The 15769-nt window shown below is 34.7% G+C and overlaps 1 protein-coding gene across 2 annotated transcripts in view; it reads left to right on the forward strand.

Annotated features, from left to right (window-relative positions):
* The window catches only part of crhr1 (corticotropin releasing hormone receptor 1), a 225860-nt gene that overhangs the window by 74040 nt on the left and 136051 nt on the right, over window positions 1-15769 (forward strand). For both annotated transcript variants that reach the window (XR_012400935.1, XM_691254.8), the window contains exon 3: window positions 14603-14656. Coding sequence is in view for 1 of the 2 variants with exons in the window: in XM_691254.8 (XP_696346.3) it covers window positions 14603-14656 (54 nt within the window). In the remaining variant the exon portion in view is untranslated. The remainder of the gene's footprint in view (window positions 1-14602; window positions 14657-15769) is intronic.

The raw sequence follows: 15769 nt of genomic DNA on the forward strand, positions 1-15769 counted from the left end.
GACATCAGATAAACACAGCATGACAAACACATAGAGTACAACGACTCAAAAATATTTGTCAAAAATATCACAGTAAGACTGAACCAGGAAGTTTTAAACTGGTTATTTGATATTGCTGTTATGGAGTCTATTCAGCCTTTCTGCAACAATGAATGGGCCACACACAGGCCTTTACAAAGTTCACTGTGCACACATACACACTTATAGCTTTGTGCAGTTTTTGTGATTTATAGTATGTAAGCCAAGTAGTATTTCAGAAATTACAGTATGCGAAAAACATCATACGTACCTGGATGACCTACTACCTTCGGCGAGATTGCGAGTGAATGTGATGCAACTGACCCAATGGGTAGGTCACATGATAATGACAAATGGTGGATGTAGTACATTCGAGTTTTATTCATACTACCCACATTCATCCTATATAGTACATACTTTTCCAATGGTTGTGTAGTAAATTCAAATTAAAATGCAGTTCCTACTCGAGTAGTAGGTAATATCAGATGCAGCGTTAGTAAGTGTGACCGGATACAAGTCAATATATGCTGCCATATGGAGATCCATTATGCTACTGTACAAAAAAAACAAATTTAATGTACACAAACTTTGACTCCTGCTGTATAATTGAAGCATCCTCTTTTATAGTACAGTACTGACACTATGCAGCAGTTGTTATTCAAGTTATGAGTTACATTATATACCCGAGTTACATACTTGAGGTGCAGCGGATAACAGAGCGTTAGAACAGATATTTCAATCCAGGGTTCTTTGCAAATCTCGCTTTGTGCAAATGATAATAAGCATTATTACTGAGCTATGTCTGTCAGTTATTTCAGTGAACGGGAAATACCACACTGTCGTGGACGGCCTCAAAATGGCTGGGATTTGGATCCTGATTTAACATTTTTTTAAATAAAATGATTTGATGTGTCTGTCCAAAGGTTAATTATGCATGTTAGGCGCCCTTTAAAGATCAGCTTTGTCTTTTTATGGGACGCTAAAACAGGCACAAAATAAAACAAACAATAGATGACATTCAACCAAACTTTACAGCTATAAAACTGATGCCGATAGCATTCCTCATGATTTGATCTTGGAAAAACTTTTGATTGCAGACCATGGGAACGATAATTGTCAGCAGCAAAAAAAAAAAAAAAAAAAAAAAAAAAAAAAAAAACTACTGAGGTTTGATTTATTTTCTCTCTGAATTTGCATAAGATACGAATTTGTAACATTTTAGTTTAGGTACCATTTCTCGCTATTAAATAGTGGCTTATTATTATTTACTTTAGTGCTTATTGTTAAGATATTTGCTGTTCATTTGCAGTTATGAAGTGCAAATTCTGTGTAATCTATTTCTAGATCCCTAATCATGTCCATTGCCCAACTACTACTTTAGCAATAAATAATAAGCAACTACTTAGAAATTAATTGAGCTAAAATGTTTAGTCTAAAAGATAACAGTTTGTTAATATAGAGAATTGTACTTTAAAATAAATTATGAAGGTTTTTAATTTAAACTTTTTTTGTAGTTGTTTGTTTGATTTTATTTTTGGTTGCCAGGTCTCTATAGTGTACAAATTAGCTTCAAACACTTATATTATATTTTACTTGTAGGATATTTTAAGACTTGTCTAAAATCTCTTGGGGTGACATGTTACATTTTATTGTATTTTTCCTCAGAGAGGCAGAGAAGCTTCCCCACTTAGTCCTATTTCTTTTCTTGGAGAACCAATAGGAGGTTTTTAAAACTTATTCTTCACTATATAGACAATAAACTGCAGACATATTCCTAAACTTACTGGTATGAGTAAAGAAAAATTGAAACTATGTCAGAATATTGATAAAATATCAGATGAGACCAATCGGAAATCTGCCAGATGCTTCATCTTTAAAACTTCACACAGTAAATCTCTCACATATGGCGAAGTTAGTGTGGCTTTCCTCTTAAATACAGACATGTGCTAAGCCATCCGCTAGACAGATTAATGGATCAAGTTTACACCACTGACATAAATGTGTGTACAGGGTCGTACGACATTCAGAATCAATTCTGTGCTTGTTTCTCCAGTAGTTTATGTTGCTGTTGTTATTGTCAGTTATTTAATTCAACTTAAATTTATATTTCTTTGTGCATTATGGCAATGAGTTTCTGTTATTATATATTTTTTTGATTGCCCATATGAATTTTCTTTTTTGGAATACAAGTAGTTACTATTGAAAGCCAGCAATGTTTTGTAGCCTAAATAAGAAACATAGATGCCAATCAGTTGATATGATTTAATTAGTGGCAAAACTAATCCAATGTTGTTTTGTAAATTAAACTAACTTAAAATGTTTTTTACAGTTATAAACTTATTGTTGTATTCTTATTTTAAAGTGATCAGAATTTATACAATTTCATAACCTTTATTTTCATTTCATTTAAACTTTACTTTGCTTTACTTTTATCAGAATTCAAAATTAAATTCTGTTCAAAATAAATGTTGTCTTTTATGAAAAGACAGTCAGTAAAAAATTAAAAATATAAATATTTAATTAAATGATACCTCCCAACTTTTAAGTTAGTACATTTTATAATTATGTAAATGTATAAATATACAGGATAATAATAATAATAATAATAATAATAATAATAATAATAATAATAATAATAATTATTATTATTATTATTATTATTATTATTATTATTATTTTATTATTTTTTATTATTATTATTATTATTAGTAGTAGTAGTAGTAGTAGTAGTGGTAGTAGTAGTAGTATTAGTAGAAGTGATAGTAATATTTATTGGCAAGATGTGTTTCTTTTTATTTAAATGTAATGTACAGTAAATGTTCATCACCATTTAAACTACTGCTTTTTTTAAATGTTGACTTAAAAGTCAGTTTAAGCAGCATTTTTTTTCCAAAATATGTTGTTCTTTATAGTTGTTGTAATTTTTTTTCCTTGCAATCACATTTCTTTGTCCATCATTAACACAACCATAAAATTTGTGCAACATTTCAGCCAAGAAAAAAAAAAAACTTGTATTTTTAAATGCTCATCGTATAACGAATAATTAATCTGTCCTGAACGCCTGTAAAATCATATCCTTACACTGGCCGACTCGACCAACTGATGATATAATTACACAAGTCCTGAGGAATTCAACCACTAATCTCCTCACAGCTGCGGCAACAAAGCCTGCTGGTGCCCGCGCAACAATCGTGGACTCACAAGGAGTCAGTGTTGTGTAATATCATTGGATAAACAAAAAATAATAATAATCCCCACATTGGCTGTCTGAGCTGAATAATAAAAAGTGTTTTAAAGGATGTGCTACGTTTGCCAATCTTGGGTTCAATTGTGCATGTTCTGCATCGTGAGGAAGGAAAAACGGGCCATGGATGTGTCTGTCTAGGGATTGCTGTTCCCTGTGGGGACGATTATGAAATGCAGAGTAATACCTTCAACCCATCTGTCACGCTTAGTATAGATGCAGAGAGGCAGATCATGTTGAGTTTTACTTCCTCTCCTAGTTGCTCTCATGGGCATATAGAAATCTCTTAATATCGGTGTCCAGAATGAGTGTCGTAGAATCGAAAAAGCATGGACTTTTTAACCTCAGACAAAATTGGTTTTCAAACGATGCTATCTTACATGGTGTACTGTATATATTCTGCATCTCTTTTGCTGTGTCTGAAATTGCATATTGCAAAGATGGAAACATATTTGGAGTACTTTTAAAAAGTTTTTCCTGTAAAACTAAGCTATATGGTAATTTGTGTAGCTTAAATGCAATTCAGTCATAAATTATACCTGCCATTTTGAAACTGTCATGTGATTTACAACATCGGATGCATTGCTTCAATGTCATTCACAAATCCCCTGCTGTGTTTGTTGGGTGCACACTTTCAGAATCCTAAGGGTTTTGTGAATACAGTTGTGCATTTAGTTTGTCAAAAATATCATATTTACAAGTTGAAAGCATGCGCACGCCACCACAAAGTCCTAATTATGTGTGGGAACTTTCTTTAAGCCTTTGGGGATTTTCTTTAAGCCCTGAGTTTTAAAGTTGGTAGTGGATCTGTGAGAAAACATCTTCGACCCAATGGAAGAAGCATCTGAACTGATGGTGTATTGTTGAAATTAACTGAACTATTATTTGCTGTCATTTACAAAAAGCTATTTATGTTGCATTTGCAAAATGTTACACTTTTTGTGGATGTATGAATATATGAATATTCAGTTTACAGCACCTTTATATCCTGAATAAAGCCAGAAAATAACTTTACAATGTTACATTTTATTACATATTATTGTGGGGCTGCACAGTGGCACAGCGGCTAGCATGTTCACCTCACAGCAAGAAGGTCGCTGGGTCAGTCTGTGTTTCTGTGTGGAGTTTGCATGTTCCGTGAGCCGTGTTCGTGTGGGTTTCCTTCGGGTGCTCTGGTTTCCCCACAAGTCCAAAAACATGGGGTATAGGTGATTTGGGTTGGCTAAATTGTCCATAGTGTATGTGTGTGAATGAGTGTGTTTGGATGTTTGCAGCTGGAAGGGCATCTGCTATGTAAAGCATATGCTGGATAAGTTGGCGGTTCATTCTGCTGTGGCGACCCCGGATTAATAAAGGTACTAAGCTGAAAAGAAAATGAACAAATGAATAATGCATTAGTTAGCATAAAGTAATTGGCAAACAACTAATTTATTAACTTACAGTCTAATGCCTCTTTTTACATTACCAGCTTAATTAACACGATTAAGCCAATTCCAGTCCTTGGTCAGCATCTATTCCGTTTCCATTATCACAAAATGCACAACACACAACATAAACACAGCTCCAGTCACAGCGTTGCACAGTTGTCGATGCTGTTGAATGCAATGCATAAATAATACAATATGTCAAAGGGCTTATGCCACCTAAAGTGAACGTGAAGTTGCTGATACTTTTATTTCAGTATGTTTACTGTATGTACTTCCAACTAAAACTGAATATTGGGTATGGGAAAGGGCTTTTATGGTGCATGATTCCTTCATAGAAAGCCTATAATAAGATTGGCATGGCCAAGAATATTAATATACAGTTGCTATTGAAGCCGTTAGGTTGACGTCAACAAAAGGACTAATCCAAGTGCGGAAGCAAATGGTCAGACTTTCAATGAATATTACCAAAAACAAACAAATTAAGTCCGTTTTTTAAAATGTAAGGGCATATTGGGTAGCAGTGATTGACTTTGGTTAATGTCATGAGGTTGTTGAGTAGAGTTTGTAAACGAACAGTTCTGTACCGTCTATTTCCTTCATTAGCTGTAAACACCACAGTAGCTATCAGATGTAAACACTCATGTTGAAGGTCCTTTACTGCCAGCTTTACAGCTGTGAGAGGAAAGAAGGTGTTTACAAAGGACTGTGTTTTAAGGTGAAAAGGGCTAATCAAGAGTTTCTGGCTAACTGGATTTATTTGCTTTGTGTGTCTGTGGTAACCTTAGTGATCCTAATTGAGAGTCTTGAGGAAGAGAAGTTTAAGAGTCATTTAACGAGCTGACCTTTGATCACTTCTTGTTGTTTTACAAGAGGCTGTTTGTGTTTGTTTAAGGACAGGTTAAGAGCTGGGTCATTTATTGCTGATCTCCAGAGCATTGTTGGATAACTGTCTATACTTTTTCTGTCTGTCCATTTTTCTTGATAGTTCTTTCATTTTTATTGATAGTCCTTTCATCATTAAGAACCAGTTATTAAATGCTCTAGCTCAGTGATTCCCAACCTGGGGGGTCTCAACCTTTACTAAAATATTTATAAAAGGACACTAGTTTGAGGGTTACAAGTACAAATTAAACATATACCAGTCTGATGACAAAACCAATTTGGGACGGTTAATTTGGCAAGTTTATATTTGCAACTATACTTAAACTGCTACTTGAAAACTGAGGTTATTAGCTTCCAGCATTAAGCAATTTTATTCCACAAAGTATGCCTTTCCATAAGCATCACCTACTGTATATTTTATAAAAATACATACTGTATATTATATGCAATGTATATTTCATTCAGACTGTCTGCTGTTTTTGTTCAGGCTTTAGACAATATCAGACAAAATGGAAGTTACACTAAACTTTATGCACTATTGCAAATAATAAATGAAAATTAGAATATTGTCTATTAAAATGGGCAGGGTGACAGGGTCCAAACAGTAAGGACCATAACACAGGAAAGTCAGTATAGAGAAAAGATGGCCCCAAATTGAACAGCCAGCCAGGAAGAGAACTGGCAGGCCAGGGAAGTCAGGACACGGGATATGACTGGAACAGAATAAGAAAGGCAAACAGTATAAGACAGCAAACAGGCAGCAATAATATACAATAAAACTAACAAAATCTAAAACAATATATGAAAACAAATATAACTCCTAGTAGAAAGAGAACTAGACTGACTCTAGAACAAAAATGGTTCTGGATAACAAAGATTAGAACACAAATTAAGTTAACACTAAGAACAACCAAAAGAAAGCAGTAGCTACAAACAAACAATACATAGACAAGAGGACTAGAACAGGCAAAACAAAATACTCAGCAAGGATACAAGGCTAGGTATCAACATAGACAAGCTCACATGGAACAAACCAGCAAAGAAATGAGAACACACAGCACAATCTATAGAACAAAGCACACAAGAGACAGGTGAAAACAATCAGCACAACAAGGTCTAAATGAGAGTGCAGGATAACTGAAACTTAAGGAGGAAAGACAAGAAGAGCACATTGGCCAAAGCAAATTAAGGCAAAGCAATGTAAACAAGCACAGGACAAACAGGGTAACATTAAACACTGACAGGATAGACAACACTGTCAGGTCAGGACCATGAAGCTTAGTAGATAATGTTTATACTGTAGGCCAATTGACAGCTTTTTGTTCATTTAAATTATAACGTTATTATTTTATTTGTTTCGTAGTTGTTGTGATTAATAAAAGCCAGCACTGTAAAAAAAAAAAAAAAAAAAAAAAGCCTCCTCATTCATTTAAATTTTTGTGTGTGTTGTGTATAAGCTTGCTCACTGTGCATGAGCAAATAGGTTGTGTTGCATTGCAACTAGTTTTTATTTCACTTTTTAGAGCTCAAAATTAAGAATTTACTGAATTTATCTCACACAAAAAAGAAATTATTATTTCTTAACTTATTTTAAATGTGTCAAAACAAGCTAAATATATCTGCATACATGTACTTTTTATTCAACAAAACTTTTCATATTTTTTTTTTAATTGACATTTTAAAATATCTAATGTCATGAATCTAAAATATCCACAGTAATCTGTCCTGGCTAAAGGTCCCCTTTTACCATTTAATTACACATAAATAGGGTTAATCTCATATTAAAGCAATGCTATTGTAAAAAAAAAAACATAATTAAACCATATTAAAATAATAACTGCAAGCAAAAGAAAGCAGGTAAAAACATATGATGATAAAAGCATGATCACGTGCACACGGTTAATGTTAGGCCCGTTAATAATCTGTTCAAAGAATAATTAAAACGAAAGCAGTGACTGCTGCTGCTTACAAAAAGATATATATGTACACATTCAATCTTGATCTCTTAAAAGCAGCAGGACTGTGGGTACACGAGCATCGCTTTTCGTCCAGTCTGTTTCAAAGACAACCGATCACACCCGTTGTGTTTCCTTTACACACAGTTGTTTCAGCCTAGTAAACAGGAGCTCCTGCACTTTTTAACAGCACATCACATCATCTGTGCTCGCGAGTAATCATCCTCTCATTCGTTATTCACATGCTTCCTTTTGCTCACATGAACATAGTACTTTTGTCAGTCGTGCTGCTTTTCGGTTCTAAGATCACATTTGCATGCATATTGTGCCATTCTTATTGTCAAACCCTGCTTTAAGAAAACTACAATTTAAAAATCATTTCCAACCACCCAAAGTGGCTTGTGGGAATGGCTGTCTAACCCACCAGAGCTGAAATCTACCCGCATTTGGCGGGTTGGCGGGTGTTAATGTCAAGCCCTGATCTTATATTATGTTAAACTGACTTAAACAGCTTGCGTAACTTATAAAATTAGGTTAGAACATGGAAACCTAGCTTAATAAGTTACAATGACCTAAAAACATATGCCGTCACGACTAATTAATCATATAATATTTTACAGTGTATCATCTGATTTTGAAATTATTGTCTGTTGTTATCTGTGAAGAGTCATGGAGGATTTTAAACATTAAAATAAGAGTCTCTTGGATAAAGACCGGGAACCACTGATTTAACTCATGATGCAACATGTCTTTTCTAAAAATACGGTAAAACAAAAGAATACTGAAAATCTGAAAATATTTGACAAAATTTAAAACAGACTAAAATAAATACTCCAATTTGTTTTAGACTTAAAATACATTCTTATTTCCCGCATTAAATGCTATACAAAATATGTACATACTGTATGAAGAATTCAGATGCAAAATCCTTTAAGTTTATGCCGCATTATTTGACTTTAAAGACCATGAAAGGACTTATCCTTTGCCATAAAAGCAAAATTACTGAACTTACACACATGAGTCTGATAAAAATGCTCATTTTAAGAAGAACATTTCTGACGGCATTTAGAGTTTTTTTGCATCTAAACTGTTCATATTTATGCATGCATACATAAATGAATTTGATTAACTGAAATGTATTGATTTAATGCAAACAATTCACATTTAAATGACTCTTGATTCCAGTGCATCATTTGTGGGATAATATAATTAGCTGATTTATTTGATGTCATATGCTGTGTCATGACTGTTTGTGTAGGCATTGTTGATGTACTGCAATTATGGAGTCAAATTCACAGACTAAAGTGTACGTAAAGTTCAGGGTGCTCATAACAAACCTGTGATTAGCTGTGATACTGAGCCCACTCAATCTAATTAACACTGAAGCATCAAGAGCCCATTTGTTCTCTCACAGTTGTCATGGTAATAATAAACACGTTTTCTCTTGCCTGTGATGAAGTTCAGATGGCTTTGTTTGCTGTATGATGGCTGTTGAGGTTCATAAAAAATATTACATAAGAAAAAGGAGTGCCTGCAGCCAAGTAATAGCTATAAACTGTTTGATATCACATGCGTAAATAAAGAGCAAACAACTACGGCTGTGTAAAAGCCTTTGCAACTGTTTGGAAATGTTGCTTGATTGCACTTGCATTTTGTAGAGTTTTGTTGGAGAGAAATTGACTGCGTGTGATTGTTTTCATCTGATAAAGCATCCCTTCTTCAGCTTATATTCATAATAAAAAGTTATTCAACTATTTGTTGCACTTTTGGTGAATATAAAATTTTAAATATCAAAAAGCTTTAGTTTGAATGTAAAATTGGATCTCTGTGGTCTGTTCACTTTTAGTAACTAGCGGCACACAAGCACTGTACTTAGGCTTTGTAATAAGTGCATTTCAGCCATGTTTTAAAGAAATATCAATTTAAAAATAGGCTTATTTTACAACTCCTCTAGAGTTAAATCTCCAGGTCTGGCAGGGGCACTTTTAGCTTAATAATCAAGGAACTTAGCTGCAGTGACATGGCTTCTGCAGGTGCAAGAATTCACATCACCTGAATATAGGCTAACTTCTTTCAGTATAACCAATTTGGCCACCTGCTGCACTGGAAGTGTACCTTGCACCCATAGAGATGATAGATGAGAGACAATTCAGAACATTTATATTTACTTTGGTCCAGAACTTGAACCATATATACGGTATTATAACTGGAATACTCTAAAGTTAGCTGATTTTCAGATGCTGTGTACTATCACCTTACTAGTACTGCTCTGATCACATCAGACGTGGCAGACGTGGTCAAAACTGCTCTATTAGATTGAAATCTGGTGACTGTGTAGGCCGTTTGAGTACAGTGAACTCACTGTCATGTTCAAGAAATCAGTCTGAAATGATTTGCACTTTAGGACATGGCGCGCTATCCTGCTGGAACTAGCCATCAGAAGATGGGTACACTGGTCACATTCTGACCCTACCATCCAAATGTTGCAGCAGAAATTGAGACTTATCAGACCAGACAATGTTTTTCTAATCTTCTATTGTCCAATTTTGGTGAACCTGTGCAAACTATAGCCTTAGTTTCCTGTTCTTAGCTGACAGGAGAGGCACTCGGTGTGGTCTTCTGCTGCTGTAGCCCATCCACCTCAAGGTTCGACATGCTGTGTGTTCAGAGTTGCTCTACTCAGACCTCTGTTGTAAATTGTGGTGATTTGAGTTACTATTTCATTTCTATCAGCTGGAACCAGTCTGGCCTTTCTCCTTTGACCTCTGGCATCAACAAAGTATTTGTGCCCACAGCTATGCCGCTCACTGGATACTCTCTCCTTTTCAGACCATTCTCTGTTAACCCTAGAGATGGTTGTGCGTAAAAATCCCAGTAGATCAGCAGTTTCTGAAGTACTCAGATGAGCCCATCTGGCACCAACAACCATGCCATGTTCAAAATCACTTTAATCATCTTTCATTCCCATTCTAATTCCCATTCTACATGCCTAAATTCATTGAGTAGCTGCTGGTGAGTGTATATATAACATGCACAAAAATCTTACAAATAAACTGTGCACAATACAAAACAAATAAAATGGCAAGAAGAAATTTGAAATGAGAATATTGTTTCCGGCCATATCGGCCTAGAGAATAAAAGCTTTTATGTTCCACAGATCTTAACACACAATGTAATTATGGAAAAGCCAAGCTTAAAATAAAAAACATTATTGAAATTCGTTGGTCATTTTCAAGCGAGATGCTAATGGTCTAATCCAATTCAATTATTTATGCTAAGCTACTATAAGCTAAAAGTGCGCCTGCCAGACCCGGAGATTAGCTGACTGGAATCAAAACCGTTCAGTGTGCCTTTAAGTAAACTCAAAGGAAGGTTGTGCCTTTTTTTGTGCACATTATGTCCCTCATAGACACAGGCAGTACAGATAAGGACAACTTTAAGAACATCTGCATGCAAATATTTCTGTCTTTTCACACTGAGAGCTGTCGGTGTCCTCAGCACTGCTCTTTCAATCCACTGCACTGATATCACATGTGGTTTGACCCCAAATATAAACAACATTGTTGGAGCTGATTTTGTTTTCAGTATTAGGTACAAAAACATTATGAGGGATGCGCAATTATTTGATTGTCTCTGCATTTCTTTGCTGCATGGGACACACGCACATACACACACTACAAGGCTGTTAAATACTTGATTCTGATTGGCTGATGAACACTATAAGGTGTAATCATTTTCTGGCAACCAGGTCTTGATCACATTAGTTTGGTGTGTTCATTGTTGTTTTTTCAGCTTCTTGGATGTTGTGAAATAAGCTAATTTATGAATTTAAAACCCTAAAGTCAATCAGATCCAAGGGTGTTTTAATTTTCCCTGACAGATGTGCAGTAGCTTATATAAAGTACATCTGGGTGATGTACATTTATTTCCTGAGAGGTGTTTTGTTCCTGTAAAATCACAGACAAGAGCATAAGCATGGATGTCAGGATAAATTGCATTGCAGAAACAGCATTGTCGTTCATTGTGACAAATAAACAAACTTCATCCAGAAGGGTGGAACCTCATTTTCAAATCAATATAGTCACAGCACAGTACTGAGAACATATTGTTTTGTGCATCCGTTTTTCTGCTATTTGAAAAGACATGGAGAACAGAGTTGCTCATATCCATTATGAATTATTCAGCAGCGATATCACCTGTTATTTCCGGGCCAGAGGATGAACTGACACTGACATGCAAGCATGGGTTTTTAGCTTCAGTGTGTGTGTGTTTGTGTGCATGCTCTGCTCCAGTGCTGAGGATCTAGCTGAATTGTCCATTGCTTTTGTGGAGTAGAAGATTAATAGATGTGTGCTTGTTTTATCTCATTGAACAGCAGACAGCAAGGTGAATAGAGAAACAAATTTAACCATGATTTGATAGGCAGAGCAGCACAATTCCCTACAGAAAAGATTCATACTCTATTTGCTTCACAAACAATGAAGGAAATATATGAATGGTTATGTTTGTATGGTTCAAAAGTTATCCTGAATCATCTTTAGGTGTTAGTTTTTGAGTTGTTTGTTCACTTTTTCTGTTTATAATTGGTTTAAATATTTCAAATTATCAGGCAAGCATTGCAACATCATATTTGTGCAATGTGTAAATTATATAGATTTGTAAACAAAATACTGCAAATAAACAATCACTCAGTCAAACGGCCTTAATCAGTCAATCAATCAACAAAAATTGACAGTCAGTCAGTAAATCAGCAAAAATCGACAGTTAGTCAATGAACAAATGAATAAATGACTGAAACAACCAACCAAACAACCAAACAAACAATCACTCAGTTAGTCAGTCAATCAATCAATAAAAAGTCAATTCAATTTAATCAGGTTTATTTCTATAGCGCTTTTAGAATGTAGATTGTGTCAAAGCAGCTTAACATAGAAGTTCTAGTAAATTGAAAATGTGTCAGTCAAGTTTTTGAAGTTAAAGTTCAGTTTAGTTTAATGTGGTATAAATTTCACTGCTGAAAGTTCAAACACTGAAGAGCAAATCCATCGATGCGTAGTTTGTCAAAGAACAAATTTATGAACGAACCAACCAAAACAAAAAAACAAGCAATCACCACGTTAGTCAGTCACTCAATCAACAAAAATTGACGGCCAGTCAATAAATTAACTAAAATCTACAGTTAGTCAATGACAAAACAAAGAATGATTGAACGAACAAACCAACCAGCTAACCAAACAACCAACCAACCAACCAAAAAATCAACAAGCAAACAAACAATTACCCAGTCATCTAATACATTAACTGAAATCAACAGTTAGTCAATGAAGAAACGAATGGAACGTAACTTCCAACCAAACAAGCAAACAAACAATCAACTAGTTAGTCAGTCAATACATCAGCTAAAAATCAACAGTTAGTCTATGAACAAATGAACGATTAAATGAACCAACCAAATGAGCAAACAAACAATTACCCAGTTAGTCAGTCAATCAATAAAAAAAAAAAAAAAATCAACCTTCAACCAACCAATCAACCAACCAACATTATTGTTGTGGTCTTTTTCAATGGATTTGTGTTTTTGAATGAATCACTTGAATGATTGAGTCAATCACTTACTTAAAACAGTTGCTTTTTTCATTCCTTTCATTCCAACAGTTGCATTTTTTATTGAATTTAGTTTACAAACAAATCAGTTTGTCATGTTTACACCTGGTATTAAGATGTATTTTGGTCAATCGAGCCATAAGAAGTTAGAGACGACTGTAATGAGGGTCTGAAACATTTTGAATCTATTAAGGATTTCCAAGTTCTGTATCTTATATCATAAGCACAGATTGCTTATTGTATTATTATATGACTCTCTGGAATACTTGATTCTGATTGATCACAACTATGTGGATACCTATTCATTGTACATATTGCTGTCAATTTTACATTGTCCTTAGTCGTTGTAGTATTATCAGTATTAGTAGACATTGTAGTAGTAATAGTCGTTGTTGTGGTTGTAGTAGAAGCAGTAGTAGTTGTAATATAAGTAACTTTCTGTAGTAGTAGTTGGTGTAGCTCTTGTGATTTATTATTATTATTGTCAGTTATTTACTGTCAGTTAATTACTGTTGTCCTTTCTTTCTTTTTACTTTCATTTTTTACTATTAATAAGCATTGTTGTTACTCCCTACCTCTGACTGGTTTCTTTCTATATGTTTTATTTATATCTGTGACACTTGCTTCATTTATTGACTGTTATTGTTCTTTATGTATGTACTCTGACCTGTCCACCAAGTTACACACACTCACACACGCACACTCACGCACATACCAGTACCTGACTATATTGTTGTTGTTGTTGTTTTTTTTTTGCTTTGTATTTGTTATTTGTTGATGTTTTATTGTATTTGTATGATTTTTGCACATTCTTATAAAAATTAAAAAAAAATTACATTGTCCTGTCCTGTCGTTGTATTTGCACTGTCTGTATGTTGCACTGTCTGTCATTTTATTTGCACTGTCTGTATTTTGTACTGTCTGGAGCCAGCACCTAAGCTTTTCACTCATCGTAGCACACGTGCTGCTGATGATGTGACAATAAAAGTGATTTGATTTGATTTGATTTCAAATCGACATTATAACTCCATAATTCCCCATAACATCTAATTTAGCTAATAACACAGACATATTGCACACTGCACAACCAGCAATATCACCTTTTTCTCCTTTCAGCTTTATTTACACAAATAGGATCTCCAGGCTTTGATTTATTGACAGTGAAAAGCAAAGAAATATGTGCTGTTAATGAAATCTGAGGGCAGTTCATGTTGAGATGAAAGAACAAGTGAATGTGGGAGTGTTTGTAAATGTCACACTTTCAGCCAGGATTGTCATCATCCTCTTGCTATTGAGCAAATATGAGGTGTTACAAGTCATTAAGGTATTGCACTCAGCGGGCTCTTGGAGTGTATTATATGTGTAAGAAGCACTGCAGTGTATTTCTACGCAATAAATGTTGAAAAAAATTATTTTACTTGTTCTTTTACTTTTCATTAACAATGAATATTCTTTTTCTTCTTCTTCCCCAGCTCGCACTTTAATCCTGTGGAACCAGACATCTAGTCCAACCACTAACTCTACAGGTCAGTTTAAAACTTGTCTTTATAATCTGTAATCATGACAGATTTAAAACTGAATCACAGTGCTGAAGCACGTGGTCATGGTTATGACATTTCCAGGAAAATATTCGAGAGTATTTACTGTAGGCTTTGAGCATGTGAAGTTATTACTTACTGTAATACTCTGTAGAACATTTGTCCATGATGTCATGCATTAAAGATTTGTCCTTTATCCGGTAGCACATTTTTAATTTAAAAGATGATGTATGAGTTTCCCAGTGCTGGGTTGCAGCTGGAAGGACATCCTTTGCATAAAACATATGCTGGAATAGTTGGCGGCTCATTCCGCTGTGGTGACCCCTAATAAATTAGAGACTAAACTGAAGGAAAACGAATGAATGCTAATGATGTATGAAGTACTATGGATAAATATAAATGGACAATTAATAGATGTCACAAACAGCCTCTGCCTTTGGTTGGTCGAGTTGATGATCCTAAAGATCATCATTTGGTCATTTTGCTTCAGCAGAAATAAACAAATAAACAATAATGATTTAGACTGCAGTGGATTAAGATATAGATGTGAAAATCTCCAGGGAGGATTAGGAACTTTTAAAAATACTTCTTAATCTCTGTTGGGCTCCTCGGATTCCTTTTGATTAAAAGAACAATGAAAAAAATCTAGAAAAGAGGCCAGTTCTGATGATATAAGTGTGTCCTGCGGCTCGCACAAACACGTAGAAGTAAGCCACGGAGATAAAGATGGATAAAGAGATATTCAATCGAAACCATCCGCAAGAATCCCACGTGTCTCCCATGCAGCCATCATCATTAATAGCCTTAAGTGCTTATGCCAGAGCCTCTGAACGTTTACTCTCCAGTTTATAAGAAAATAGCATTTCTTCAGGAAACATGATACTCAGTTGTTGCCAAGGCACCACGTCGAAAATAAGCAGTGTTAAATGACCTCCTGCATATAAAAGGTGAGTGACTCACATTAAAACTGCAGGTATTGATTCTGGGCTCGGAGCTCAGAGCTCTACTGATTTCAGCTAATAACACAAGCTGTTTGTAAAGTTCTATACATTATGCTATACACTTTATTCTTGTGTTTAAATATCCATAGTCATACTTTGG

Source organism: Danio rerio, chromosome 3 (genome assembly GCF_049306965.1).
Source record: "Danio rerio strain Tuebingen ecotype United States chromosome 3, GRCz12tu, whole genome shotgun sequence".
Taxonomy (NCBI): domain Eukaryota; kingdom Metazoa; phylum Chordata; class Actinopteri; order Cypriniformes; family Danionidae; genus Danio; species Danio rerio.